This window comes from Phoenix dactylifera, chromosome 3 (assembly GCF_051530095.1).
Source record: "Phoenix dactylifera cultivar Ajwa chromosome 3, Ajwa_hap1_PhDact_Kaust_v1.1, whole genome shotgun sequence".
NCBI classification, from domain to species: domain Eukaryota; kingdom Viridiplantae; phylum Streptophyta; class Magnoliopsida; order Arecales; family Arecaceae; genus Phoenix; species Phoenix dactylifera.
Window position 1 is genome coordinate 6,123,843 of NC_143192.1, and position 27,288 is coordinate 6,151,130.

Below are 27,288 nucleotides of genomic sequence, written 5' to 3' on the forward strand. Positions count from 1 at the left end.
ATGAATATATACACTAGTGGACACTACATAGATCCATTTATACTGACCATGCATCGATTATTATGTTCATGATTAGATTTATGGAATACTTATAATTGGATTTCAATGGATTTGGACCTATGCCAGATACTAGTACTTTTGGATGAGGTACTAAATTGTCACGTATAAGATGATATTTAAAAATAGGGAGATAAAATAAACAAGAGCCCAACACATATCTTGCAAATATAGAAACAGGTTTGAATAAACCATCCCGGTCTCTCTAGCAAAAACGAAGTTTTGGATTTATCTAAAAACTTTCCACGAAGATCATGTGCTAAAAGCGATGATATCTCTCTCGAGTTGCAATATAATTTTTCTCAGTTGTTACGTGCACGCATAAATAGCTTTAGATGAACAGTTTCCGTTAGCAGGTGGTTGAGACGATGATAATGAGATTTGGTTGGAGGGACGACGCGGCATCGCATAACGCGGTTGTACCATGGGAATATCCCTCCCCCATTCTATTTCATCCTCCGGGGGTCCGTACCAAAAACCTCGCCTCCTTCTCTCTCGTGATACACGCACGGTTCTCCTCTCCCTCTCTCTCTCTCTCTCTCTTCTCTTCTTCGTGCGGGGGATGTTACGATCGGGTACTACCGGTGCCCCAGAACGCACGCCCGTCCCGATTGCTCACCGCCAAACCTCCCACAACAGAACGGCTCACCGCTGTCCCTTGTCCTTATCACTCCTTCCGCCCCCCGTTCCATCGGTGCTCCCTCCTTTTTCCAACCCCCCACCCTTTACTCCCCCTGACCTTTAACTGACTGTCGTCTTCCCCTCCCCGCCTTCTTCCTTCCCTCCCTCCCTAAGAAAACCAACGCACACCATCCTCCATCCTGCCTCTCTTCCTCCGCCGTGCTTCCGCTCCTCTTCCTTTGATTGCTGCCTCTCCGCTGTGCTATTGCCTATCGATATTGGAAATCGGCGCAGGAATAGATTGAGGGGGGAGGAGAAAGAGACGTTGCGGGCTGGATTTCGGACTAGATTGAGACAGAGACCGATGGAGACGTCGTCGAACGCACCGCCATCCGCCGCGGCGGGCGCTACTGCCGCTTCGTTCGAGCCGGAGCACGTGATGAACTACAGGGGAGGGTCGGTTCTTGGCAAGAAAACCATCCTCAAGAGCGATCATTTTCCCGGCTGCCAGAACAAGCGTCTGACTCCCCAAATTGACGGTGCTCCCAATTATCGGCAGGTCCGACCCCTTCTCTCTCCTTCTTGTCACGGAAAATTGTCGGTATTTTGGGTACCTGCTGCCTCATTTTTCTTTTTTCTTTTCAATTTTCTCCTTTTATTTTTATTTTTGTTTTTGTTTAATTTGAATCTTTTGATGAAGCAAACTGCAACTAATGGGGATATCGAGCGGCATTTGCATTAGATGCACCGATTGCTAAGATAGTGCGCGCATCTTCGGTAGATCCGTCGCATTCTTGGGGACTGATTAGAGACCGATGCACAAGCTTCTTACAATGTTGTCATGCTTTTCTTTTAAGCGAGAGTACAACAGTTGCACCGATACACTGTGCATGTACATGACTTTTAATACTATGACAGCAAGCATCCGATTAGAGACTTGAGTAGCAGTCCTAAATGGTTCGGGTGAACAGGACATTTTAACCAACAAATATGTACCTCGCTTCATGCTTTGCATGAGCTCAAAAATTGTGAAATCGAATCTTGCTACTTCATTGATTTGTTAGTTATTTGTCTTAAGTGCACCGGCGAGATCAGGCTTTTTAGTAGTCAAATTTCATTATTCAAGAATGCGATGAAAGCATTACACTGGAAAGGACCTCAGGGATTTGAATCTTTTATGCTATCATTTTAATGGTCGGTAGTGATAATCTTTCCTTTTGGTCTCTTACTCTAGGGCATATTGTGTCTTGTAAGATATGCACTGGAATCATGCACGGCAACTTGTTGCGACCCATGTCATGGTCTTGATCAGGATATTCAGGCATGTCGCATGAGTTCTCTTGTTTCGTAGCAGCAGCATAAACAAAGCCATCAACATATCATGTGCATCTTAAAATTACTTTCCTCACCTATTAGCACAGTTTATGGTCCATCAAAGTTATACAGAATAAATAGACTCACATATGAAGTTTCTGTCTGGTTAAATGCAAGATTTCCGCATAGAGCATAAGCTATAACTTTAAGTACTTCCATGAATATCATTGCAGGTTTTTTGTTAAAATTTTATTTACTTTCTAGTATATCACTTGCTGTTTTCTTTATAGATAAGAAATATCATCTGGTAAACACATGGTACAATAAAACCTTTCCTGAATGAGACACATTATATCATGTCAACAACTCTATATAACAAACAGATACCAGTATAACAATTTTACGTATTGAAAAATCTTTAGATAAATGCACCTTAAAAAGTTTTGGCCTAATCAGTACATATTTTTATCAGTTGGTTTGTAAGATACTGTACCTGTACTGCAGATGGCATTGGCACAGCACAGTCAAAAACTTGTCAACAGGACACATGCCATCATTCTACCAATTAAAAAATGTATCAACAATTAATAGTTTGATACATCTAAATATATAGCTCTTCCTCATTATTTCCAATACTGTACAAAGTTTTGAATTCATGGCTGTACCTCCAAAAGTTGATATGTACTATCTCAAATTCCCAACCTTCCTCCCAAAATGTAAGTATCATCTTCGTGCCTGTAAGTCCAAAGAGAACTATATAACACAATATGGTATCCTAACTGTCAATACCTTATCATGATTCATCAATATCATGTTACTCGCAGTACTCCTAATCAACAAAGGAGTTAGTATAGTTTTCAATGGACTAGTCTATTAAAAGTTAAAACTTTCAAGTCTTCTGCATTTTATCTGTAATATTGGTTTGATTAATGAAAGCAAGATCCAAAGCATTCATTAGCTTTTGAATTTTACATTATTCTTCTTCTGCTTCTTCTTTGATTAATGAAATTAGTATCCAGCACATTCATTAGCTTTTTATATATAATTTTTTGAGGAGATACAAATATATTCCCACCTTTTTAGATGGGATTAAGCTCGCTGGTTTAGTTAAAGGTTCAAACCCAAGGTCTATAATCTTGGTACTGGATATCGTATCGGTACCTTGTCGATATGGTATGGTATAGTACGATACACACCTGTTTCAAAATAGTTTTCCAATGAATTTTCTTAATTTTTATCTTAGTACACCTTGATACAGGTCGGTACATCTCGGTACGGACCGCTACGCACCTCGGTACGTCTCACGTCTCGGTATAGGTCGATACTGCCGGTACGGGGCAATATGCCTCGATACTGACGGTACGGGGCTTGTACCGACTTGAAGTTAAGTTTCGTACTAGTTTTATTGCGGACAGTACGACACGCCCCATATCGGGCGGTGTGAGGCAGTACGACAAACCATGTTCAAACTATTATGTTATACAGCTAGATGTGTAAGTTTTTTGTATTTTCTTCCAGCTTGGAAATCATGATATAGTGCATAAACCAAGATTCATTTTACTTGAAGCCAAAAATCTGATTTAGGTCATCTAGAGAAAGAGAAGGTCTAGAGAATGATAGGGGTTTTGATAGAGTCCACATGTTAAAAGAAGAAAATCATTTCATGGATCCCACCACGTCTATCAACAAAATGAAAATAGAACTTGTTTTAAATACTTGGTATCTGAAAATTGCAAGAAAGTTATCAGGGTTAACCAACACCTTCAAGAAAGATCTATCTGTAAGCAGTGTTATTCGACTCGTAAATAGATATAAAATTAAAGAAAGGGGAAAATGAAGGCAAGCTTAAAGAGTTCAGACAAATTGAGAGAATGAAGACTTAGATGGTTTGGACATTTACGACATAGGTCGAGGAGTTTGCACATGTACAATGTAGGCTGAGGAATGCAACAGTATGAAAGAGTATTTTGATACATGTAAAACGAAAGAGACGTAGAGGTAGATTGAAAATCTCTTGGGATGAAGTAGTAAAGAAGAACTTAATATCTCTACATCATTTAGAATGTGACCCTAAATAGAGGAAAATGGAGGAAAAGGATTCATGTAGCCGACCCCACCTAGTTTGGGACTTAGTTGAGTTGAGTACAAATAGCCTTTTGAGCTTTTAATTTATGCTTAAACAACTAGTTTGTCTCTTTAGAACTTCATTGTAGATAACCTTAATTATAACTTTGAAAAAGTGAGTAACATCAAGCAACTAACTCTAGTACCTCCTACATTTAGTTAATCATTGTACCTCTATTTAGCATGCTTTGACCTTGGAATTGTTTAAAGCCATGGAGATGTTCTTTAGTACAAGGCAGAAGGATGACATGTTTAATATGTTGCTGCAAATCGAAAAAATAATTACAATTATGTTGCACCATGAAAATATTAAAGAATAAGTTATGTTGTACATGAGGAGGTATTATATCATATGCATCAATGCAGATAACGTCATGCATTCTAACAAAAGAAATATTAGGAAGCAATGTTTCACCTTTTTCTTTTTTGAATGTATATTAAGGCAACATATTCTACCTTTAGCCTTATAACCTTCTCTGTTATTTGACTTGTACAACATGACATTGCGTGCTATACATCTCTGCCTAATTGAGAAGTAACATTTTTATTTCGAGGCTTACTACTTTTTCATGCACATTTGTCCTATATGCTTTATTACTTATGATAAAGCACATTCTATATGCTTTATTTTATTACTTATGATTATTCAATTAGTTGTTTAAGGTCATCTCCACTTTGTTTAGGCTGGCTCCTTGCATGTTCATGGTGTCGCGATACCTACCATTGATGGTATAAGGAATGTACTAAATCACATTGGGGCAAAAAGGAATGGGAAGCAAAAAAGAGTGCTATGGCACAACCTCCGAGAAGAACCTGTAAGATTATTTTGTTATTGAAAACTAGTTATGTATGAAACAAAGAACATATATCTTTGGATCGAATAAATTGTACTTAGTCTGCTCGATTTTAGGAATGCTACCCAATCTTTATGTGTTCACACTAGTGGATAACTATTTGCTTTTTTTAAATTGTTGAATGCAGGTAGTTTACATCAACGGCCGTCCTTTTGTTCTACGAGATGTTGAAAGGCCCTTTTCCAATCTAGAGTATACGGTCTGTTGAGAGTAGATCTCATTTTAGCATCAACATAATTTTCATCTTTTGTAATGACTTCTTGTTTGTTATTATTATACTTCATTCAAGTAACTACCTGTTTGACTATTTTTCATGTACAATTAATGTTCTGCTTGTTCCATCAGCAGCTTGTGTAAGTAAATATTAAAAGAAAGCTAAGAATACATGCTTCTGGCGTTATACATCTGCCTTTTAGACTTATACTATCGGATGTTTCTTATACAAAGGTAGTGGAGTGAGTTAGTTATAGAAACTTGATATCTTGACAGTCTTGTTCAAATAATATTAAACCATATGGCAGTTTTAAAATTGCAATTCATTTTATAAATTGAGGATTACATCATGATATGAGAGCTAGGACTAATCCATATTTGTGGATAGTTGAAAATCTTAACGCTTTTTCTTTCTGAAATTATGTGTCACAATCTGCTTCCAGTATGTAAATAGACAACAAAGCAACACCATGCAAAGCTTCATTTGTTTCGTACTTTCGTCTAGAAACTTTGTATCTAGTTTGATTTTTTTTAGAGTGTACCAATAGTGATCCATCCATCCTTGAGTCATGTCAAGTAATAATTAAAAAAAATCATAGAGAGAAGGTAGAAAGAGACAGATGCAAAAATAGTATAAAGTGCAGAAGACCCTACATGGGCTCTGGTTCTTGCAATGCTCCATAATGAGTTAATATAGCCAACTAATATGCTACTAGAAGCTCACAATTGTCAGGATGAATCATATTAATGCAAAAAATAAGGTGTTATCCACCATATCAAGTTTACTGTAAACTATATTGTGAAGGCTGTAGGCATAATTTGAATTCTAGCTGGCCTTGGGGCATCAGTTAATATGATGTCAGGAAATACATGTCACTTTAACTATTCCAGGGCTTGGACTCAGCTGAAGCTAAAGCCATGAAAAGGTCTTGGACTTGTTTGAGATCATTTGACTTGACAAGGTAGTGAGTTGAGATAATCTTGCTAAACTTGTTGTAATCCCCTCTGTAGCCCATCTTAAACACAATGGAAGACATTAAAGCTTGGAAACAGAAATTCCATCGTCAGAGGATGGAGTTCATACCAAGAGCCTTCAACCAGACCCAGATGGGTTGGTTGGCTTCCCCTGGTCATTTCCAATAGAATGTGGTCTCTTGACCATGTTTTAAGGAATCACCCCTTCCCCAAAGGGATATGCTTAGGGATGATCATTTGTGTGTTTATGATAGAATGGTGAAATTAGCCTACAGGATTAATTCTACAGAATACATTTGAACATCTATGGTGAAAGATGATAAAGCATATGCGAGGGAACATGTTCCTTTAAATTGATGTCCCATCAAGTACATCAAGAAATTTAAGACACGAGCTAATAGGCACTAAGAATTGCTTTGTAACTCTGAGGAACATTTCTTATTAACATTAGCATCCTGAAATTTTGTACCAGGATATGGTGCTTTTGTATAGCTACACCATTCTTTTGTTGACAAGAGGGAAGAATGATCTGGCAAATCAGCGTATGCCGAACCGGCCCGTACCGGCCGGTACAAACCGGTCCGGCCAGCTACCGGTACGGCGGAGCCGTGGAAACCGGTACAGGCCGGTTTCTTGCCGGAGACGAAGAAGACGAGGAGAAAAAGAGGGAGCGCGGGGAAGAGAGGGAGGGAACCCACCTTCGGCCGCCATCGGACAACCGCGGAGGGGCGTCGGAGGCCGGTGGGGGGCGGCGGAGGCCGGCGGGGGGCGGGGGAGCCCGTGGGGGCGCTGCGGAGGCCGCGGCCGCGGCCGCATCCACTGTTTCGAAAGAAACAGGGGACGCGGCCGCGTTTTTTAATTTGGGGATTTTAAGTGAAGTCGGCAAATCGGAACAGTGACGCGGCCGCGGCCGCGGCCCCTGTTTCTTTCGAAACAGTGACGCGGCCGCGGCCGCGGCCTCCGCAGCGCCCCCGCGGGCTCCCCCGCCCCCCGCCGGCCTCCGCCGCCCCCCACCGGCCTCCGACGCCCCTCCGCGGCTCTCTGATGGCGGCCAAAGGTGGGCTCGCTCCCTCTCTTCCCCGCGCTCCCTCTGGTTCTCTTCTTCTTCCCCGGTTCCGGCGGGGAAGAGCTTCCCGGTTCGTACCGCCCGGAGCACGGTACGAACCGGCCCGTACCGGTCCGGTAGGCAACCGGTACGCCTACCGGACCCGGTACGGTGGACCTTGTGGCAAATAATACCAGAATATTTAAACATGGTTAAAAAGTAGAAGACATGTACTTTAGCACATTACTAGAGTTGAATTTTCATACTTTCAAGTTAAGTTAATGAAGGGAAAAAGGGTCTCAAAAAATAACTATCTTACAATAATTTCTCATACAAAATTATGTTAGCCTAGAAATTCACTAACAAAATATTTCATAATATATACCCAGGTCTTTGGAAGTTGGAACTCTAAGAGTTCCTTGTATATTAGAATGAAATAATAAAAAATGAGCATTACCAGGAATTTTCTAAGAGAAGATCTAGATCTATCATTCTTTTTGAATTGACAACCCTCTAGAATGACTAGGCTATTGAAGATGGAATTGATACAGAAGCATCAAGTTTCTAAACAATGGACTTTTTTATTTGAGAATGCCATGGTACTATACGATCACTGAATGGTTTCTTAAATATTTGCATAACGATAATCGGATAATATAACCTTTAAATTACATGCCCTCCATCAGCCATCTACACCTTTAAATGTTGTAAGAAAGAATTGGTAAAAGTTCTAAAGAGACTGGAAAGAGTTGTTTGCCTATTTACAGACTGGACTCCGAAGACTTGAGAATTGAGTGCATGTAAAGTGACGAGGACGAAGTTCTACAAGGAATAGAATTAGTAAGTGTTGCTCGGAGCAACAAATGTATCTACAAAATTAAGTATATGAAATAGAATATGTTGTTTCGAGGAAAATGCATGATACTGTTCATATATGATGCTTTAAAGTTAATAACTATCAGGATTGACCAATTGATAGATGACATAAAGAGTTAAGTTGAAGATGAATGGGCTTCAGCATGCCAAATACGAGATGAAGGTTTTTGGCCAGATGCATGATGAATGACAAGTGTTAGAAATGATCTAACATCAGGCAAAGCTATTTTGCGATCATATTTAACAACCCCAGGCATTCAATAATGTGTTTGCACAAATGAAAGTCTGAAAATATTGCAACCGAGGACACAATAGTCTCCTCAGTTTGGTATTGCAAAGATTCCATCCTCGGTGTGGCCATAAATAAATAAAAAAGAAAAATGAAAATAAATAAATATGAGCGGCAATCCTTCAGATCAAGAGATTGTAATGGAAGATGCATCAGATTTGGAGAAACCAGTTGAGAAGAGTGAATAATTTAAAGATGCAATGTTAAAACAATTTCCAATTGATGAATATTCCTTGGCAAACACTATTAACCAAGTTATCAAAAGCTTAATGGTTATTGGTTGGAGGCACCAGAACAACCAACTAGTGACAATATGAAAAATCCTACATGTGCCTCTGTCATCAGATCTTGAAGACTCAATTGTGGACCAAACTTCTTGGAGGAATCTAGATGATCTTGAGAATGAGATTTTTGCAATATAAGCGAATGATACGTCGGCATCCTTTGGGTTGATGTCCATGTCTTATGGCTGTATTTGAATACAATTTGGACTTGGAGGTCAATTTATCAACAAAAATCAAGCAGTCCAAACTTCTAGCCATTTTATTGGTTGAAGAAACATGGAGAAGAATCTTCTGCTCAGATATCAAATGCTGCTGACATTGGAGACATTGGCCTCTCAGAGTATTTTTTGAATTAGCAAAACCTGTTTGAGTGTGGTAATCGGGATGCAGCTTGTGGATATGTGGTGATTGATGAAGCGGTAAGGGACCAATATAAATAGTGCTATGGTGAGAAATTAATAGCTGAGACAGAAATTCTTGAGGTTGGCAGAAGAGATTTTGAGCATGCATTTCCTAGAAGACTACGTGGAGTTGCTGTTGGCATTAGTATGCTTAAAAACTTTTTGGGTTAGATGGTGAAATATGGAAAGTCTTTTCATTGAGACTTGTCTGAAGGGGTTTACCTGTTCATGGTTCAGAGGAAGAAAAAAACTCTTGATGGTGTTAAGTAAGACAACCATGTGCAATGGAAGTAGATGCACTCTCTGATACATATGACTGAAGGTCTGAGAGTACGAAACTTTTAATCCAAAAACAACTGACTTCAAGATAGCTCCAGTTTGGATAAGAATGTCGGTTCTTGATTCAAAGTAGTATAAGTGAAAATCCTTGTGGAGCTCTCCTCTTTTATGGGAAATCTTTGGATATTGATCCGTATAAGAGTTTCTAGGAGTATTGATTTCCATTTTGTGTTGAGGTGGCCAGCGCTATAAATTTGTTGCTGGTGAGGGACCAGGTTTCTTTCATCCCTTTGTTTCTCATTCTATTATTACCTACTTTTTATTTCATGGAATCCTTGTCAGTCCAAGAGTTGGTCTTAAAATATTTTCTAACTTTGTGAGATTATACCTTGATTCATGTAACTGACACAAATAAATCTAAGTAGGCTTGTTGGGTGAGTTTTATTATGCTTTACTTTCATGGGCATAACTTGTGGAAATTTCATCTTCATGCTATTCTTTTTTCTAATATTGATTTGTTTCCCTGTTTCAATTTGTCCAGGTGAAGAAAGTGACATTTTCTTAATTAAATTATAAGAAGCTTACAAATTTAAAACAACTCATCATGTATTGATGTCTTACCTGTATTCTTCATATTACTACGAGTTCCTTAATTTTTCATTTGATTCATATTTTTGAAATTACTTCTCCATGTCAATTTAGGGAATCAACAGGGCTAGAGTTGAACAAATGGAATTTCGCCTAAAAGAAGACATCCTACTGGAATCCACGCGGTATAATTACATATGTAACATTTATCTTTAACTGGCTATTAGAAAATGGTTGTAAGAGGCATTTCTTATTTGCTAATTTGACTTAGCAGGTATGGAAATAAAATCCTTGTAACTGATGAACTGCCAGATGGTCAGATGGTGGACCAGTGGGAACCTGTGATGCATGATTCTGTTAAAACACCACTGGAGGTATAACTGTTGATGCCAGTCCTTTTACCTGGAAGATGGCTATTAGAATGAGTCGTCACCTGCATATTTCTGAATACTCTAAGTTTACTGATCAGTATAAGTTCTGTTAGGTTTATGAAGAACTACAGGAAGAAGGATACCTTGTTGACTATGAGCGGGTTCCTATTACAGATGAGAAATCCCCGAAAGAAGGGGATTTTGATGATTTGGTTAGTTTGTTCATCTTTTTTTTTGGATATTTATTTTTTAACCCTCCAATTTGTGTTATAGAAATACGCAATTGTACAAGCTTGCGCACAATCAGAAAGAAAAGGATAGAGCGAAACTGTTGATGAACAGTTTAGTGACTTAGTCTCAGCTCAGCACCGCGCTCGTTTGAGTTTTTTCAACTAGGAAACTAGTCAAAATTTTAAACAGCTTTTAGAGCTTGGCTCAAAAGTTAGCTGAACCTGAACACCTTGGGTTTGCAAAAATAGATAGAGGCCTGGCTCAGCTTGATGAAAGTTTGTTGAAGCTTGTTTTCTTTAAACCTTATCTAAGTATATGTTCTCAACCTAGGCTCGAGTTTGATTACCACCTAATACAAGGACTTGAGAGCTGCTCAGTATTCAACTCAGCTTGGTTCATTTTGCAACCTTCTTTCTAATGGCATAAGTATGTTATACCACTCTAGAACACTCGAAAGAAGTCCAAATTAAAAGATGGACAAAACATGATCTCTTACTGATGTGTAAGGTCCAGGCCCATAATAGTAGTTCAAGACATGAAAATGATTCATTGTCCTTTATGATCATCTTATAGCTTTTAATGAAAACTCGAATGTTGGGATTTTATACTTCAGAAATTTGGTTAACTGGCATTAATCATCCAGCTTACAAGGTCTTGTCTTGCCAAACACTCGAAGACCCATACCCCTAATTTTTCAAATCTCTTGTATTTTATTGTACTTTTACATATTGTTAAAATCAAGGTCCGCCGTATCGGTACCGGTCGGCGTACCGGTGGCGGCTCGGATCGGTACGTACCGGTCCCGTACCGATCCATACCGCTCCTGTGCAGTCGTACCGGCCGGTTTTCCAATGAAAAGCTTCCGGTATCAGATTCCACGCTGATCTGGTACCGGTCCCAACCCGGACCGGTTCGTATCGGCCCGTACCGGCTGGTACGGGCCGGTATGGCATACTATGGTTAAAATTTTTTCTGTTTGTTTGTACGTCTCCTACTCTCTTTTTTTTTTTAACGATCATAAATATCTGTGGTTTATGTTTGTTTGAGTTGACATGAAACTTGCTCGCCTATGTCATGCCTTTGGTGATTTTGCAGTTTGCAATATAAACATGCTTATACAACTTGTTTATATGTTGATACTGCATATTGTATATATTTTAGTATAAGGAAAAAGTAAACAGGTTTTGGTTATATATTGTTGCTAGTGTTGATATCTTAGGATGGTTGAATGAGTGCCCAAAAGAATGCTCATAGATTGGATCAAGGTTCGCCGTACTAGCCCAAACCAGGCAGTACGGGATGTACCGTATCGGTTCGGTACCGGTATGGATGGCATACTGACATTCGGTACACCAAAAAATTTCGTACTGTACCGTACCGACACTGTGCTAATGTGGCATCGGTACGGGGTCTGGTATGGAGACGGCAAATGTTGGATTGAATTAAGTGAACATGTACCTGGTTGTTGTATGGTTGTTATATGTTAATGAGATAGAGGAGGCAATTTCCTATGGTTGTTGCATGTTAATGAGATAGAAGAGGCAATTTCCTAACATGAGTAGGGCCATTCAGTATTGGGCAGAGCATCAGGCTGTAGGAATTATAGCATGATAGGAATGTTGATGACTTGATAGACTGATTAAAACACCTCAATTACAGAAACTATCTCCTGTTTCTGGAGGCATACCATGATCTTGGACCCACTTTTTGTCCCTCTTCATATCCATATATTCTTTTCATCCTCCACACATTGCTTCCATATATCAATCTGTAGTTACATATATTTAGAAACTTTACATTTTTATCTTCATTGCCCATTTGATCGAAAGATTGTACCAATTTATTGTTTTGGTCAACTTTACAATGACTAGACCTGTAATATATATAACTTAAGAAATGCTGTTGTTTTGAATCACCACATCCACATATAAAAGCTCTATTTAGGAGCCAACTTGTGTCACCTTTGCCTGATTTTGCCAGATTTGTCAATGAACTCTTGTTCTCAACAATCATACTTGATCTGCAGCTTATAGCCTACAATAGTCAAAAAGTCTAAAAGGAAGCTTTCAAAAATGCCAGATAATAGTGATCAGATCACAACTCAAGTTCTTTGTAGATCTTGGAATTGAACTTCTTGGACTTATCTTAGTGATGTTGTTGCTTGTTATGACCGTTTACAATGGCATGAAGATAAATGTGTCCACTTTAATCATAAACTATCAAAGCTCGATTAGAACTTAGAATATCTGCTGTAGGGAGGTTAGAAGTAGAACTGACAAAAACATAAAAATTTCAGACGGTCTTGTGATGTGCAATGAAAGCTAGTCATTGCCTCATTAGAGAAAGTCTCAGTCTAGGACGAAGAATTGGTAAAGTGAAGTGAGAGCGAAGAAGACTCACATGAAAGTAAGAAAAAATATTGAAGGCACTATCCAATTCAGAGGGCTTGTCCTTGGACTAGATCTGGGCATAATGCAGGATCTAGAAAGCTTTCCCCATATTGATTTGATAAGGCATGGATCCTTAAAGATTCCACAGAAAAGGAAGTGGAAAGAATAAAAGAATTATTCATAAAAGCATTCTCCAAATCATGGGGTTCTCCTAGGATATGAATTAGGGGAAAATTTGAACTCAAAAATCTTGCAATTAACATATGGGACAAGATTGTTTTTTATGTCCATGTTAGCTTTAATTCTGCACATGCAACATGTGGGAACACAGAAAAAAAGGATCACCAAACATTCATATCAATGCAAGCTTTTTAGGCCATTAGGCCTTGGTGATGCACATGAAAGTAAGCATGTATGGTTGGGACAACTGTCCGGCCTTTTTTCCAATATTTACTCGATACATACAACCTCTTTTGTTTCTCATAGAGAAAAAACAAAACCAAAAGATGGAAATGAATGATGCAGAGACTGACTTTAATATCAAAAATTAAAAATAGGTTTGCAGCAAGGCTGGCTGTATCGGATCTGTACCAGTTGCCCAGTGGAATGGTCTAGTACAGGTACCGGTACCATTTCGTTTTGGTCCATTTCAGACATTTTTTATTATTTTCAAATTTTGAAATGAAGCCGGCATATGTTTGCTGACTTCAATTTAAAATTCGAAAATAAAAAAAAAGGGGAGAGAGTTGGGGATTGGTTCGAAACAAAGATGTGCCAAGAACACCGCACTGTGAAAAGGGAGGGGTTTAGAGAGAGGGGGGGAGATGAAGGAGAGGGAGGTAGGGAGGGAGAGAGAGAGAGAGGAATTGGACGGCTGTAAGCTCTCACAGGTTGTAATGGATGGCCACAGTGGGTTATCGGAGCTTGAGCAGCAACATGTGGGTCTTCTCTTTTAAAGTCGTGGTGGTCTTGGCTGGCGTCCTAGTGATGTGATGCTCCGTCTCTTGGGACAATCAAGTTCCCTTAAAGTAGGGGTTAAAGAAAGAGGGAGAGGGAGGGAGATGGTCGGTGTACTAGGACGGTCATCAGTCGGCGAGATGGGGGAGGGCGATGGGAGCATGAGTGAATGGGTGAGGAAAGGAAGAAATGAAGCCCTAAACCTTAAACTGGTGCCCATTTTGAATTTGTAGCATGAACCATGCCAATAATTGACTGGTTCGATTTTGTATCAAGGAATGCTGAACCGACCCGTACCGGCTGATTCAGCTCGTACCGAACCGGTACTAGATCTGACCGGTATGGTTTGGTATTAAAAATCGGTACTGACCCGAACCGGCCAACCGTACTGGCTCGTACCGGTTCCAAATTTTTTTGGAGCTTTTGGATGTGTGGATCAAGCCGAATCTGTGATACCGATTCGGTACCGGTTCAAATTGGTACCGACATCCACCGGTACGTTGGTACGGTCGGTACGGCGGACCTTGGGGGAGGGCGATGGGAGCATGAGTGAATGGGTGCTCCGAACCAGCCTGCTCGGCATGGTTCAATATTCCTTGGTTTGTAGTTATGTTATATATTTTTAATTACTGATTTGAAGTATAGCACTCCTTAAGGTCTTGCTTATTAAAAGATTTCTTATATAAAGCACATACGTATATTTGTACTATGTGCATGCATACTCATTGTTGTGTTTATAACACACTATGCTTATCAAGGTTTTCCATCCCCTTACTTGGCTATGTCATAGGGATCAAGGTTTGCCATACCACCTCGAATTGTTTGATTCGGGGCATAATGAATCAAATCGACAGAAAACTAAAACAGTTCGTTTTGTTAAGAGGTTGAACCCATTAAAAGGCCCCCCACCCTCTTGTTTGAGATCTGCTTGATCCGCTCATGAACGCCTATGCTGCCCCTCCTCCCTCCCCCCCCCCCCCCCCCTTCGGGTTGCAATTGCAGATTCCTCTTCCTTTGGCCCCTTTGCCTCCTGCAACGCTCAATTTGCTTGCGATTGCACCCCCCTTGCGTCCTTCGAAACCCTTCGAACCCCACATTATGGATCCTTCTTCCTCCAACCCCTTCTCCTCCAACCCCCCTCTCTTTCTCTCGCTGTCGATAAGAAATCGAGGATTTCTTTACCAAGAATCAATGGTTCTCCCTCCTCTTCTCTCCCTCAAGCCCTAGTCGAGAGTGCCAAGAATCCGAGGCTTTTGAACCCTCGCCTCTCTCCCTCCTCCAGTTGCTACCGTCGATGCTTGCTCCTCCCAGTTTTTTTTTTGATCCCCGTCCTTTCTGGTTATGATCTCCGTACTTGGGAGATACATTTATGAATCGATTCATACCTCCAGGCAAGGTTTGCCATATCGGTCGGTACTGTTTCATATGGGCATACCGTACCATATCGGTATCAAACTATTATGCACTCTCGTATCGTACTGACACTCGGTATGCCCCACCATCTCGTACCATACCGTGTACCAACACTGTAATAGGATGGTACTAGTATGGAGTCCGATACCGAGATGGCAAATCTTGTCTCTAGGTGAGGCGTCCCCTCTCTCTCCTTCCTCTTCAGCCCTCTTCCTCTCCTTCCTCTTCAGCCCTCTTCCTCTCCTTCATAGTGGTCCTGGTACACTACAGTTCGATATGGCACGGACTAGTAGTATATTGTATTGATTGTTGGCCAGCACAACTGTCGGTACTAGTTTTGCTATCCTTCATACTGATAACAGGAAAGACTTGAGGTCATATTTCCCTAGATTAGTAAAGAAAAGCAAAGCAATTGAGAACCAATTGGAATTTAGATTCCCTGCTAGCAAAGATTCAATATTGAGGAATATGGTATCAAAAAGTACAATTTCATTACAACCTCTTTTGGCTCTAAATTTGTTTAGTTTTTGAGCTTCTCTCTTTTGTATTATTTCAATGCTATATTTTAGTATAAATATGGTAGGTGTATTGATTTAAACACCATAACCATCTTAAACTATATGCTATTGTTTTTTGTTGCTAGTTTAATATATGGTTTCACATAACTCACAATTAAAACTCTATTGAAAAACTATAGTTGTGCGTTAACAATTGAAATGTAATTACTAGAAATGAGTAAATTTGATGTATGATACTAGATATGATCAACATTTTAGATGAAATAATCTACCATTAGCACTTGTTTTGACAAATGAATAAATAACAAATATATTTACCCCACTATTAAGGAGCAAGAACCATATTTTTGAGATTAGGAAGGTAGCCCCTCACCATATTGCCACATCAAGGACCTAATGGGTCAAATATATCTTCATCAGGTACTATCCTAATGTTGTGGACTTGGTAGAGGTGGTACTGTTGGAGTGTCGTACTTGTGGTATCACTTGTTATTGTCTCATTTGCTCCATATACTGCAGTAGGTCCTGGGCATGAGTGAGTTATAAATTCCACATGTCACGAACAATGGGTTTGAGTACTGCCTCATTTTGGTAGCATGTGCACATAGCTAGTGCAAACATGCTACTATATTTTCTTGAAAACTTAGCCATTTAAATTTCTAAAAAAGGTATGTCGTCTCGGTACTGGACTCTATATCTGTACCAATCTATTATTGTAGGTATGCTTGGTACAAAGGCCGATTGAGTGTACCGACACTTAGTATGCCCCTTATACTACATACCAGTTTAGTACTGGTACGCTACGGTCGGTATGCACAGGTACCGACCGATACGGCATTCCTTGTTCAAAATTATTATATACAAATATTAACTTTAAAAAAAGATCAAATTAAAAAAATTCTGCTAGGGTTGTAGATGGCATCTACTTGACAACATATTCGGTGATAAAACAAATAAACACAATTTGCTGGGGTTATTTTTTGATGTGCATGAAGTTTGGGGAAGATTTTGGTGCTCAACCCAGAACTCCCAATTTCTTTGCTTTTAATCTGGGATTCATGCTAAAGGGCATGAATCTGGTGCTCATACACTATCTATATAATATAATTCCTACCTAATTTCTTCAATTTTCCCTTTATTTATGGTTTTGTTTAAAAGAAAATGGAAAAAGGGGAGTGAGGCCACTTTCTAACTGGAAGCTTGTTTGTAGTCCAAAATCCTGCAATTAAAGCTCCAAATGTGTGATTTTTCATTTTTCTCACCTCCAATCCCTGTTGTTGTTTCCACCTCCAGTTGGTGGGAAAAAAGGCCCCTCTGAAGTGTCCAGCTGGGTACTGGTTGGTACCAACTGATTTGGGCTTAATTTGCAACAGACCTGTGCTGATCTGCTGCAGTTAGGGATGTTTGGGCCTTGTTTTCCCCATTTGGGGTGTGCTGGTACCTTTTTGACATGGAGCCAGCATGGCCTATCTCTTAAACCTTGCTTGATAGGCCATGTGACAAGTTGTATGCAATGAAAGCTAGAGAGGTCCTTTATAGACTAGACTTAAGCAGGCCTGGTACAAATAGCTGACCTGTACCATGTGGAAAAGATTTTACTTGGTTAGGATTGTGTCTTATGTTTCTTATCATTCTGATGTTATGTGCACTTATTGGATGATAAGCTGGCATTCAATCAGTTTTAGAAAAGATGTTATACACCCAAGGTCTTGTTTGGATGACATAATACTTTATTTGTTACAGGTACATAGAATCTCTCAGGTTGACCTAGATATCGAAATAGTTTTTAACTGTCAGATGGGTCGGGGAAGGACAACTACTGGAATGGTGATAGCTACTTTGGTTTATCTCAATCGCATAGGAGCTTCAGGTAATGCTTTTCACTTTCTAAATGACTTGTCAGCATTTCTGCTCCATGGGCACCTTAGCAGGTCATATGACCTTTGAGAGTTTATCATAACAGCCTAATGTTAAAACAAGTCACATGGCCAGATGTAAATCTGTGTCAAAGAGTTTTAACAGAAATTAATTATTATATGACCTTTTTTGAATCTCGGTGGATCAGAAATGATCCAGTTATTAGGGTAACTTGCTAAATATCCTATCTGATCATGGAAACCAATATTGTTTTTCTTTGATGCATGTTTTTTTTTTCAAAAGTTCTTATCTTGTTGGTGCAGAAATTAAACTTATATTATACTTGGGCCAAATAGGTATTCCAAGGACAAATTCAATTGGGAAGGTCTTTGGGGCTGGAAATGACGTTACTGATAATATACCAAACTCTGAGGAGGCAGTACGTAGGGGTGAATATGCTGTCATAAGAAGCTTAATTCGTGTCTTAGAGGTAAAACATCGTATTTATCTTCCTTTAGCTTCTCGAGCTTATCACTCAAGAATACAGAATTTAATATTTTTAGGCATCTTTCTTGCAGGGTGGAGTAGAGGGTAAAAAGCAAGTCGATAAAGTCATCGATCAATGTGACTCTATGCAGGTACCTGCTTGCCTATAATTTGCATTCACAAATAATTGTCTAATTTTTATTTAGTGCTTGTATCTGTAAATGGTCCCTAGGTTAGCATCTTCAATCTTGAGCTCTGATCGCAGCTTATTTACATAAAGAAGAATAAGAAATCTTCTGAAAAGCTTACTTTACATTCTGTTCAACAGAACTTGCGTGAAGCTATAGCTACTTATCGCAGTAGTATCCTTCGCCAACCAGATGAGATGAAGAGAGAGGCATCACTTTCGTTCTTTGTTGAGTATTTGGAACGTTACTACTTTCTCATCTGCTTTGCTGTTTATGTTCACTCTGAGAGAGCTGCTCTTCGCAACACGTCGTCGGACCGAATAAGTTTTTCTGATTGGATGAGAGCAAGGCCTGAACTTTATAGCATACTTCGCAGGTAAAATTCAGAGATATGTTTATAAGTTTCTTTTTAGGCTGCAAATTGCAAAACCTTCAAAACTAGAATAGTATATGCACATGATCCAACCTTACTAAATGGCCTCATTTAGTTTGCTCAGGCCTATTAAGTTCTGAAGTTTAAATCTGAAAGCAAAAGTGCTACAAAATGGCATGCTTGCAGATAGGGTATTTACTTTTTTCTAGTCCATTACAAATTTAATGTGTTGTATTATGTAACTACTTTTTCTTGGAACCCTTATTCTATCAATTGCATTTGGGTAGACCAGTTACGAGAATCATGTTTACACTTTCCAGTTCAGCTTGCGTTATATTCAATTTTCATCCGCCTATACCAGCGATTTATTTCTTCTATGATGGGACATTTTGTGTTTTGACTATGTAATGCTCATAATCTTCATCTAGGTTGCTGAGGAGAGACCCAATGGGTGCGCTTGGCTATTCAAGCTTGAAACCTTCTTTAATGAAAATTGCTGAATCTGCTGATGGCCGTCCATACGAAATGGGTGTGGTTGCTGCTATGAGGAATGGAGAAGTTCTTGGAAGTCAGACCGTCTTAAAAAGTGATCATTGTCCTGGCTGTCAGAATCTTAGTTTGCCAGAGAGAGTGGAGGGTGCTCCTAATTTTCGAGAAGTTCCTGGATTTCCAGTTTATGGTGTTGCAAACCCCACAATTGATGGTATTCGAGCTGTCATTCAGAATATAAGTCGTAAGAAGGGTCGACGTCCGGTTTTGTGGCACAATATGAGAGAAGAGCCAGTTATCTATATAAATGGTAAGCCGTTCGTACTGCGTGAGGTGGAAAGGCCATACAAGAACATGCTAGAGTATACGGTAATTTTTCTTAAACTCATTTCATGTTGTTTTATGTAAATTTCAATCTTTTTTTGCTTGTTTTATAGAAGAATACAAATTATATCCTTGAGCTTAAGGTTTGAGACAGCCTGATTTCTAGAATTGGAGAGGGCATCTGTCATATATTTTTTGATTTTCCCCTTTGAAAACCATCATCTCGTCATTCTGCAATTCTACTGCAATTATATGATATTATGTTTTGCTGAGACATGTATGCATTTGGTGATCTTCATCCATCAACAAACTATAAAGGGAAACTGATGATATGAAGGCATTGAGTGTTCAGGGAATTGATCGTGAGAGAGTGGAGAGAATGGAAGCTCGGTTAAAGGAGGACATTTTACGGGAGGCAGAGCGTTATAGTGGTGCCATCATGGTGATTCATGAAACTAATGATGGCCAAATATTTGATGCATGGGAACATGTGAATGCTGAATCTATCCAAACTCCTTTGGAGGTCTACAAATGTTTGGAGGCTGAAGGCCTCCCTGTTAAATATGCACGTGTGCCAATTACTGATGGTAAAGCTCCCAAAAGTTCAGATTTTGACACAATAGCACTAAAGATTGCCTTTGCTTCCAAGGATACAGCTTTTGTATTCAATTGCCAGGTATAATTCCTGTTATTATAGTTACTTGGATTTCTTTTGACGCTTGATGTAGGCACAGGACTATTAGTTGATTAAGTAAATGTATCACAATTAATATTGATTTTGATCATTTTATTCTTTTCAGATGGGTCGAGGCAGAACGACGACGGGCACTGTGATAGCCTGCCTCCTAAAGCTTAGAATTGATTATGGGAGACCTATCAGAATGCAGTTGGATGATGTTAGTAGTTACCATGAAGAGTTGGATATTGGCTCCTCAAGTGGTGAAGAAGCTGTATGCGATAATGGTTCCCCAAATTTAAATGTAGTTAAATCTGGAAGCTCTAAGGAGCCACAACACACTTTTGGAATCAATGACATCCTTCTGTTACGGAAGATAACGAGACTATTTGATAATGGGATTGAGTGCAGAGAGGTCCTGGATGCTATTATTAATAGATGTTCAGCTTTGCAGAACATACGTCAAGCAGTGCTGCATTACAGGAAGGTAATTAATCAGCAACATGTAGAACCGAGGGTGAGGAGGGTTGCCTTAAACCGTGGTGCTGAATACTTGGAGCGTTACTTCAAGTTAATTGCTTTCTCAGCATATCTTGGAAGCGAAGCATTTGATGGTTTCTGTGGTCAAGGTGAAACTAAGATCTCTTTTAAGACTTGGCTGCATAGGAGGCCAGAGATTCAGACAATGAAATGGAGCATAAGATTACGTCCTGGAAAATTTTTTACAATACCTGTAAGTTTCTTTCTCTGCTTTTGTAGTGTCTTTTATGTGTATGTTCATGTGATGGCATTGTTGGGTAATGAATTTCGAAAAATCTTGTTTCAAATCTTTGTCGTGTCTGATATTAATTTTTTTCTGTGGATATGAATATGGTTCTATTGTCTCCAGGAGGAACCTAAGTTATTATATGAATCTCAGCATGGCGATGTGGTAATGGAAGCAATAATCAAAGCCCGCCATGGTTCTGTTCTAGGAAAAGGATCTATACTTAAAATGTACTTCTTTCCTGGACAGCGAACCTCAAGCCGCATACGGTTCCAGGGTACGCCCCATGTTTACAAGGTATGTTTTATTGGTTGAATCTAATATGAGTATCATTATACAAGCTTAATATAATCACTACACCTCATAATTTACAATAACACATTTTGATTATCCTTTAAGGATTAAACATTCTAGAAATTGATCCAACACACATCTTGACAGCTTTAAAGCCTTTGAATTTACATGGTCATTTCTGCCAAAGTGGATTTATAGCTACATGAAACAAAATGAAGAAGCTGATGAATTTTTATTTGAAAGATCATCTAAATCATATGGAAAGAGAATTGCAGTAAATGTTGGTTCATTGAGATAAAGGAGTAAAGGACCATCAACACAAATGGGTTTTGTAAGGTTAAATATTATGGCCCTTAAATCAAGGCTTATCAGGCTTAAAAGAAGGGCGGCCTAGTGCATGAGGCTTCCGCCATTAGGGGTCCGGGGAGGGTCAAATGTACGCAGCCTTCCACTTACGTGCAAAGAGGCGAGGCTTTATCAAGCTTGGCTTGTATTAATCTCAACCTAATGTCAAATTTTCAAGATATGAAAACATGACCATGCCACCCTATATTGCATGCTTACCACCTTGTATCAACCCCGGGTATCATCTATGCTGGCTAACCATGAGTAGATGCAAGGTTGCACGGCATTGCTATGTGACAAATACAATATGCCTTTGTACCATTGTTTTTCAAAACCTTGGATCTTTTTCCTAACCTTTCAAATCCCAACCGTTACTAGCCTTTTCCCCTCCAGAAGCCCCCCTCCTTGCTCTTTCGTTGTTATTGTACCTTAACAAGGGCATATGGGGCCTCAATGTGGTAGCAGTTGTGGAAAACAAGTGTCATGGAATTAACTTGACCAATTAGTAATCTCTCTCACTCTTGCCCAATCCTCTCTTCCTCTCTTCCTAACTCTGCGGCTATCTAAGAGGCTTGAAGTTGTCAATTTGGCTCAAGCTTAGGTTAATTGCTGTCATATGTCAAATGCAGGATCCTTCAATTATCTAAGAGTTTCTTATGATAGCTTATACTAAAGTTTTATACCAACGTGCATGCTTTAGGTGTTGGTACTTAAGACTAAATGTGGACTGGGGTAAGATTGGGTCAACAAATGCTCAATTCTATCCTAACCTGTCTTGGATTTGAGAAGGTCAATAATATAAACCCATAGCCAACCTGGTCAAGCTTGGGTCAACCTAGTTAAATTTTAACAACTAGAAGACATCGATCTTCTGTTTATATATGAAAAGAAAGCAACTAATAAATAACAAGTAACAAGATAAAAATACGATACATTTGTATTCAAATAAATTTTATAATCTATTTCTATCTCGTTCTTTTTTTTTTTTTGGCAAATCTCCTTTTCTTTTAGTTGATAGAATGCTTCTTTTGGTAGTTGGGAGCTGGAGAAAAGATATAATTCCTGTTTGTATATCAAAAGAAAGCAACTAATAAATAACAAATAACAAGATAAAATAAAGCAGCCATGAATAATACCTAAAATTATTATCTATTCAAAATTTCAAATGAAGTTGTCTTCATTTCTTTTCCTTTTCCTTTTTTGGGCAAATATCCTTTTATTTAGTTGAGAGTGCTTCTTTTTGGAGTTGGGAGCTGGACATGGGAGTTGCAATTGGAGAAAAGGGAGATGAGGACTCACAACATGGTTGTGGTATGAATCCCTCCCTTATTTTATTTTTAGGTCTCTTAGGTTTTTTGGCCATGAGATCAAAATAAAAAGCTTTCCTTTTGGTTGGTCATTTCGCTTATTGATTGTTGGACCATGCTAGTGGGTTTTGAAAAATTATGGGATAATGATGTCCAGATCGATAGACTTTGAAGACCTTTTCCTATATTTTTTGTACTATTTGGTTTGTTGGATGTGAGATTCTAGTACGCAATGAGTTCAAAATTTTCATATCCTGTTTCTCTTCCTTCAGGCAGTTGGCCAACATATTACCAAGTTCAGGTGCTCGATCCAAACCCAATCCATCGTTTCGCTAGGTCAAGTTAGCTAACCTCAATTTGATGGGGTCAATAATAGGTCAATTGTCTCAAACTCTCAATCAAGTATTCCTGACTTTCTATGATCAATTTTGAGCAAGGGTGGATTGTAGTGAATTTTCACTAGCTTGGTCCACAAGCTCCACATATTTTTGCTAGTACTGTGCTGGTAGAATGTTGATGGTCATTTCCTAGTATTGATGCTCAGTATATCTGCCATGGAGTGTCGGTTCCTTATGGCATCATATGGTGCACTTATTATTAGGCAATATGGTGTATGTGGCAAACCAATATATAACCTCCAGGAAGGGAAAAGTGGTCATTAAAGGCTAGGTAACAAAATTGCTCCTAAATTCTAATAATTTGACAAAACAATGTTGCAGCAACAAGATTTGAATTTGTGACCTCAAGTTTATAAGCCTTACGAGCTACCAAACTACGGTATTTCACACTGAAGAATTGAGATCTAATGGACAAGAAAAATTAGATGCACATGTCTATCATGTCTATACAAATAGAACATTCTATGTATATAGAACGGTAAAGAGGGCCCTTGTATGATCATAGATCATGGATATCAAAACAAATATCAAATGATATTTTTTCCCTCACCTACTTGAACCAGTTGCAACTAGTGGAAAACATGCATGAACTATTTCTTGAAGTGTGTGTCTAGATAGCCTAAAGTCTTGATAGCAAGTTTGAAGACCGACCTAACCCACCCGGTTTGGAACATACTGCACTGAACCGAGGTCGGAGAAACTGGTACTGGGCACCGTACCGGTTTCTTGGCAGCACGAGTTGGTACGGGCCGTGCCGAGCCTATACCGACGAGGGCATGGTTTTGTGGGAGAGAGAAAGAGAGAGAGAGAAGGGGGAGAGGGGGAGAGCCTGGTGGAGGGTGGCGGACGCCAGTGAAGGGCCGCGGGAGGCAAGGTCGCAGCCGGTTCTTCTGTTTCGAATGAAACAGGGGTCCGGCCGCGACTTTAAAAATTTTAAATTTTTTAAGTAAAGCCGGCCTCCGCCGGCCCTCCCTCTCCCTCCCTCCCCCGCTCGCTCTCCTTTTTCCTTCAATGATAAGCATTCTGAAATGAGTGAAATCCTTAGATTACCGAATCGGTATGGTACGGTACGCCTCGTACGACCCGATTCGGCCGATACGGTGTACCTTGCCCCCAACACTTGCTCACTCCCTGCCCCTCTTACGTGCACTCTCTCCATTGCTCTCTCTCATGATCGCTTGCTCGCTCCATCCATGGATGATCTTTGCCTTCGGCTTTGAAGCTCCTGTAGCCAACCGATGCGCTCCTTTATATGGGTTGCCGGTAGGATGTCGGCCTTCTCTTCCACTATGTTCACCATCACCATCTTCTCCGTCGCTTCGCTAGCTACCAGTAGGGCCTTTCTCCACTCTAAACCCTACTCAAAATCTAGGCCAAATCCTCCCTCTCTCTCTCTCTCGCTCTCCAAAATCTAGGGTTTAGACAACAAGGCCATACTGTACCGACTTAGTACCTAATTAGTAGATCACTGGTACTGCTTTACAAACCTTGCTTGATAGTTAGCTCTAGGTCTTCTAGTAAAAAAAAATTATTGATGAAGAGCCATAGATGCACTATTACGTGGTGTGAGTATTGCTTTCTCTCTCTATATATATGGCCTTCTTGTATGCATGCCCTGATAAATTATTTTTTTTGCATGTATACTCGTATAAAAATCTAAAATTTAATGTATAACCCTTCAAATTTATTACTTGCGTGTATACTCTTATAAACTATTTCTTTTTGCATGTATACCTTTGTAAATTTTTTTTTTACGTGTATACCCTTATAAATTGCTTCTTTTTGCATGCATATCCTTCTAAATTATTTTTTTTTGCTTGCACACATGCAAATAAAAGGGTAATTTATAAGGGTGTACATGCAAATAGTAGTTTTGTGAGGATATATACACAAAAAGGAATAATTTATAATGGTAAGTGTGTACAGTCTATAGTAAATTGTAAGGGTATGCATGATATTTCAAATTTATAAGGTTATACATGTAAAAAGAATATTTTATAAGAGTATATACACAAATTGTAATTTTTTGAGGGTATACTTGCAATTTCAGATATTTATAAAGTCATACATGCAAAAAATCCTGTATAAAATAAATCTAAATAATTTTCAGCCTAGTTAATTATATCAACAAGGAAAATGAGAATTAAATTTTAAAATATCAATTCATAGAAAAAATTTTAAATGTTCAAGTGAAATGTTGTGATTTTGGAATAGTATTAAGAAAAGATGCTAAATTGAGGGTTCGATCTTCTTTTAGATGATAAGTAATATGTTTGCTTTCAGCCACATAATATAAGGGGAAGGGGGTATACCATAAGGATCCCTAGGTATCTAACAAAGCCTAATATTTAGTTTGCATGAGTTACATGTGTCGCATAAGAACTTGATTTGGTATTCTACGAACTTGCAGTTTTATAGTTTCCATATTTAAGTATTTGATTTTAGGAATCTTGACTTTACTTTTGGATTCTGATTTTTTGATTCAATGCAAATAATGATGAAGTCCGGTTGGGTCTAAGTACCTGCAAAGTCTAAGTCCAATTTGATTTTGGTAATATGATGAAAATGTTTAGTTTCTACATTAGACCTGTTTTCCAGGCTTTAATGTGATGTTTGCTGATAGCCTGATAGGAATTGGTATTGGCATTGCTATTCCCTTGTTTGATATGAAATGGAGTGCAAGAAAAGAAAATGGTGATTCCAAGCCAGTTATATTCTGGAAATGGATCAATTTTATATTAGTTTTGGAGGATGTATCTTTGGCCAATAAATAGTTACAATGTTTAGTAATATTTTTTAATTTCAACTTAATCAAATCATTATTCGCATTTTATACAATAAATGCCGTTAGTATTTTTACAAAAGATATCATTTATTTCTTTTTAGATCATCAGTGCTGCTATTTGGTGCATTCCAACAGTATCAAATCACTCCCGAATGATTGGAAATGACCTTCCTTCCGTGTTGGAATGAAATTGCCATTCCTCTATCTGAGGAAATATTAATTCCAATAGGGATGCGATTTCTTTTGTGTGAACAAAATGACAGAATGGAGTGAAAAATGAAATTTTCATTCCGTCCCAGCCCTAATTCTGCAAGTGGATGCAATTTAAAGGTTAAATCAAATTAAGTTATAGAAATCTAAAGGGAACTTGATTCTGTCTTTGATTTGATTTATTGGGCTAAAGGACTAAGTGTTTACTTGTCCTATCCAATGATTGAATTTACGGGATGTAAATTGACTATCTTCTAAACTTTGAATGTTCTTGACGAGTTTGAAAATGCGAGGACTTTCAGATCCAATCTGACCTGATTTATGGATTCAGAGGACCAGTTGTTATAACAAATTCTTTGGTTTAAGTAAATAGAATGGTTAGGTTTTGAATTTGATTGACTTAAAGAGGGTTTAGAGGACAAGGTCCTACAGCAATTAAAGAATCTAAATGGACTTCAAGATTCCAAATTTAATTTGATTCAGTGGATTAAGAGGAAACATCTGATCTGATTTAGGTATCCAAAGAATTCCTTAGTGCACTTCGAGGCAATTTAAGAATACTTCACGTCTTCACCCTTTGTAGCCAAAACTTCTAGTTACGACAATGCACCTGCTTTGGAGTCTTCCTGGAATCATGAACCCACCCCTGCTTCCTGACCACTTTTTTACTAAAAGTGTTTCTAAAGAATTCACTTTCTTCCATCTGCACCTGCACCCATTCTCAGACTCTTGATTCTGGGCAACGAAGGCCTTCACTTGAGGCAGGAAATGATGCAAACATTGCTTAGGCCTTTTTCAATAAACATTTTTTTCTAAGAGATGCAAATGCTGCATTCATATGATTTTGTGTTCCGCTTTGCTGTGAAAATTTCATTCTGTATTAGATCATCTGTGTTCAATTATGTCTTTTAGATCATCTCTTTAAAATTCCCTCTCTTCTCTGATCATTTATAAAGAAAATTAGCATAATACTTTTTAATATGTAATTTT

General features: G+C 38.8%; 1 protein-coding gene across 4 annotated transcripts in view; it reads left to right on the forward strand.

Annotated features, from left to right (window-relative positions):
• Positions 1-539: 539 nt before the first annotated feature.
• Positions 540-27,288, forward strand: part of LOC103713385 (metal ion-binding protein) — a 41,777-nt gene continuing 15,028 nt past the window's right edge. For 2 of the 4 annotated variants that reach the window (XM_088717541.2, XM_088717542.2), the window contains exons 1-15: positions 540-1,237; positions 4,800-4,931; positions 5,098-5,169; positions 10,035-10,105; positions 10,195-10,294; positions 10,405-10,503; positions 17,544-17,670; positions 18,014-18,147; positions 18,236-18,295; positions 18,472-18,707; positions 19,133-19,562; positions 19,870-20,193; positions 20,318-20,926; positions 21,083-21,256; positions 22,823-22,909. In XM_088717541.2, the coding sequence (XP_088573667.2) occupies positions 1,043-1,237; positions 4,800-4,931; positions 5,098-5,169; positions 10,035-10,105; positions 10,195-10,294; positions 10,405-10,503; positions 17,544-17,670; positions 18,014-18,147; positions 18,236-18,295; positions 18,472-18,707; positions 19,133-19,562; positions 19,870-20,193; positions 20,318-20,926; positions 21,083-21,256; positions 22,823-22,909 (2,850 nt within the window). In that variant the 5' untranslated portion in view covers positions 540-1,042. The remainder of the gene's footprint in view (positions 1,238-4,799; positions 4,932-5,097; positions 5,170-10,034; positions 10,106-10,194; positions 10,295-10,404; positions 10,504-17,543; positions 17,671-18,013; positions 18,148-18,235; positions 18,296-18,471; positions 18,708-19,132; positions 19,563-19,869; positions 20,194-20,317; positions 20,927-21,082; positions 21,257-22,822; positions 22,910-27,288) is intronic. The other 2 variants (XM_008800291.6, XM_088717543.2) reach the window with 1 other exon arrangement.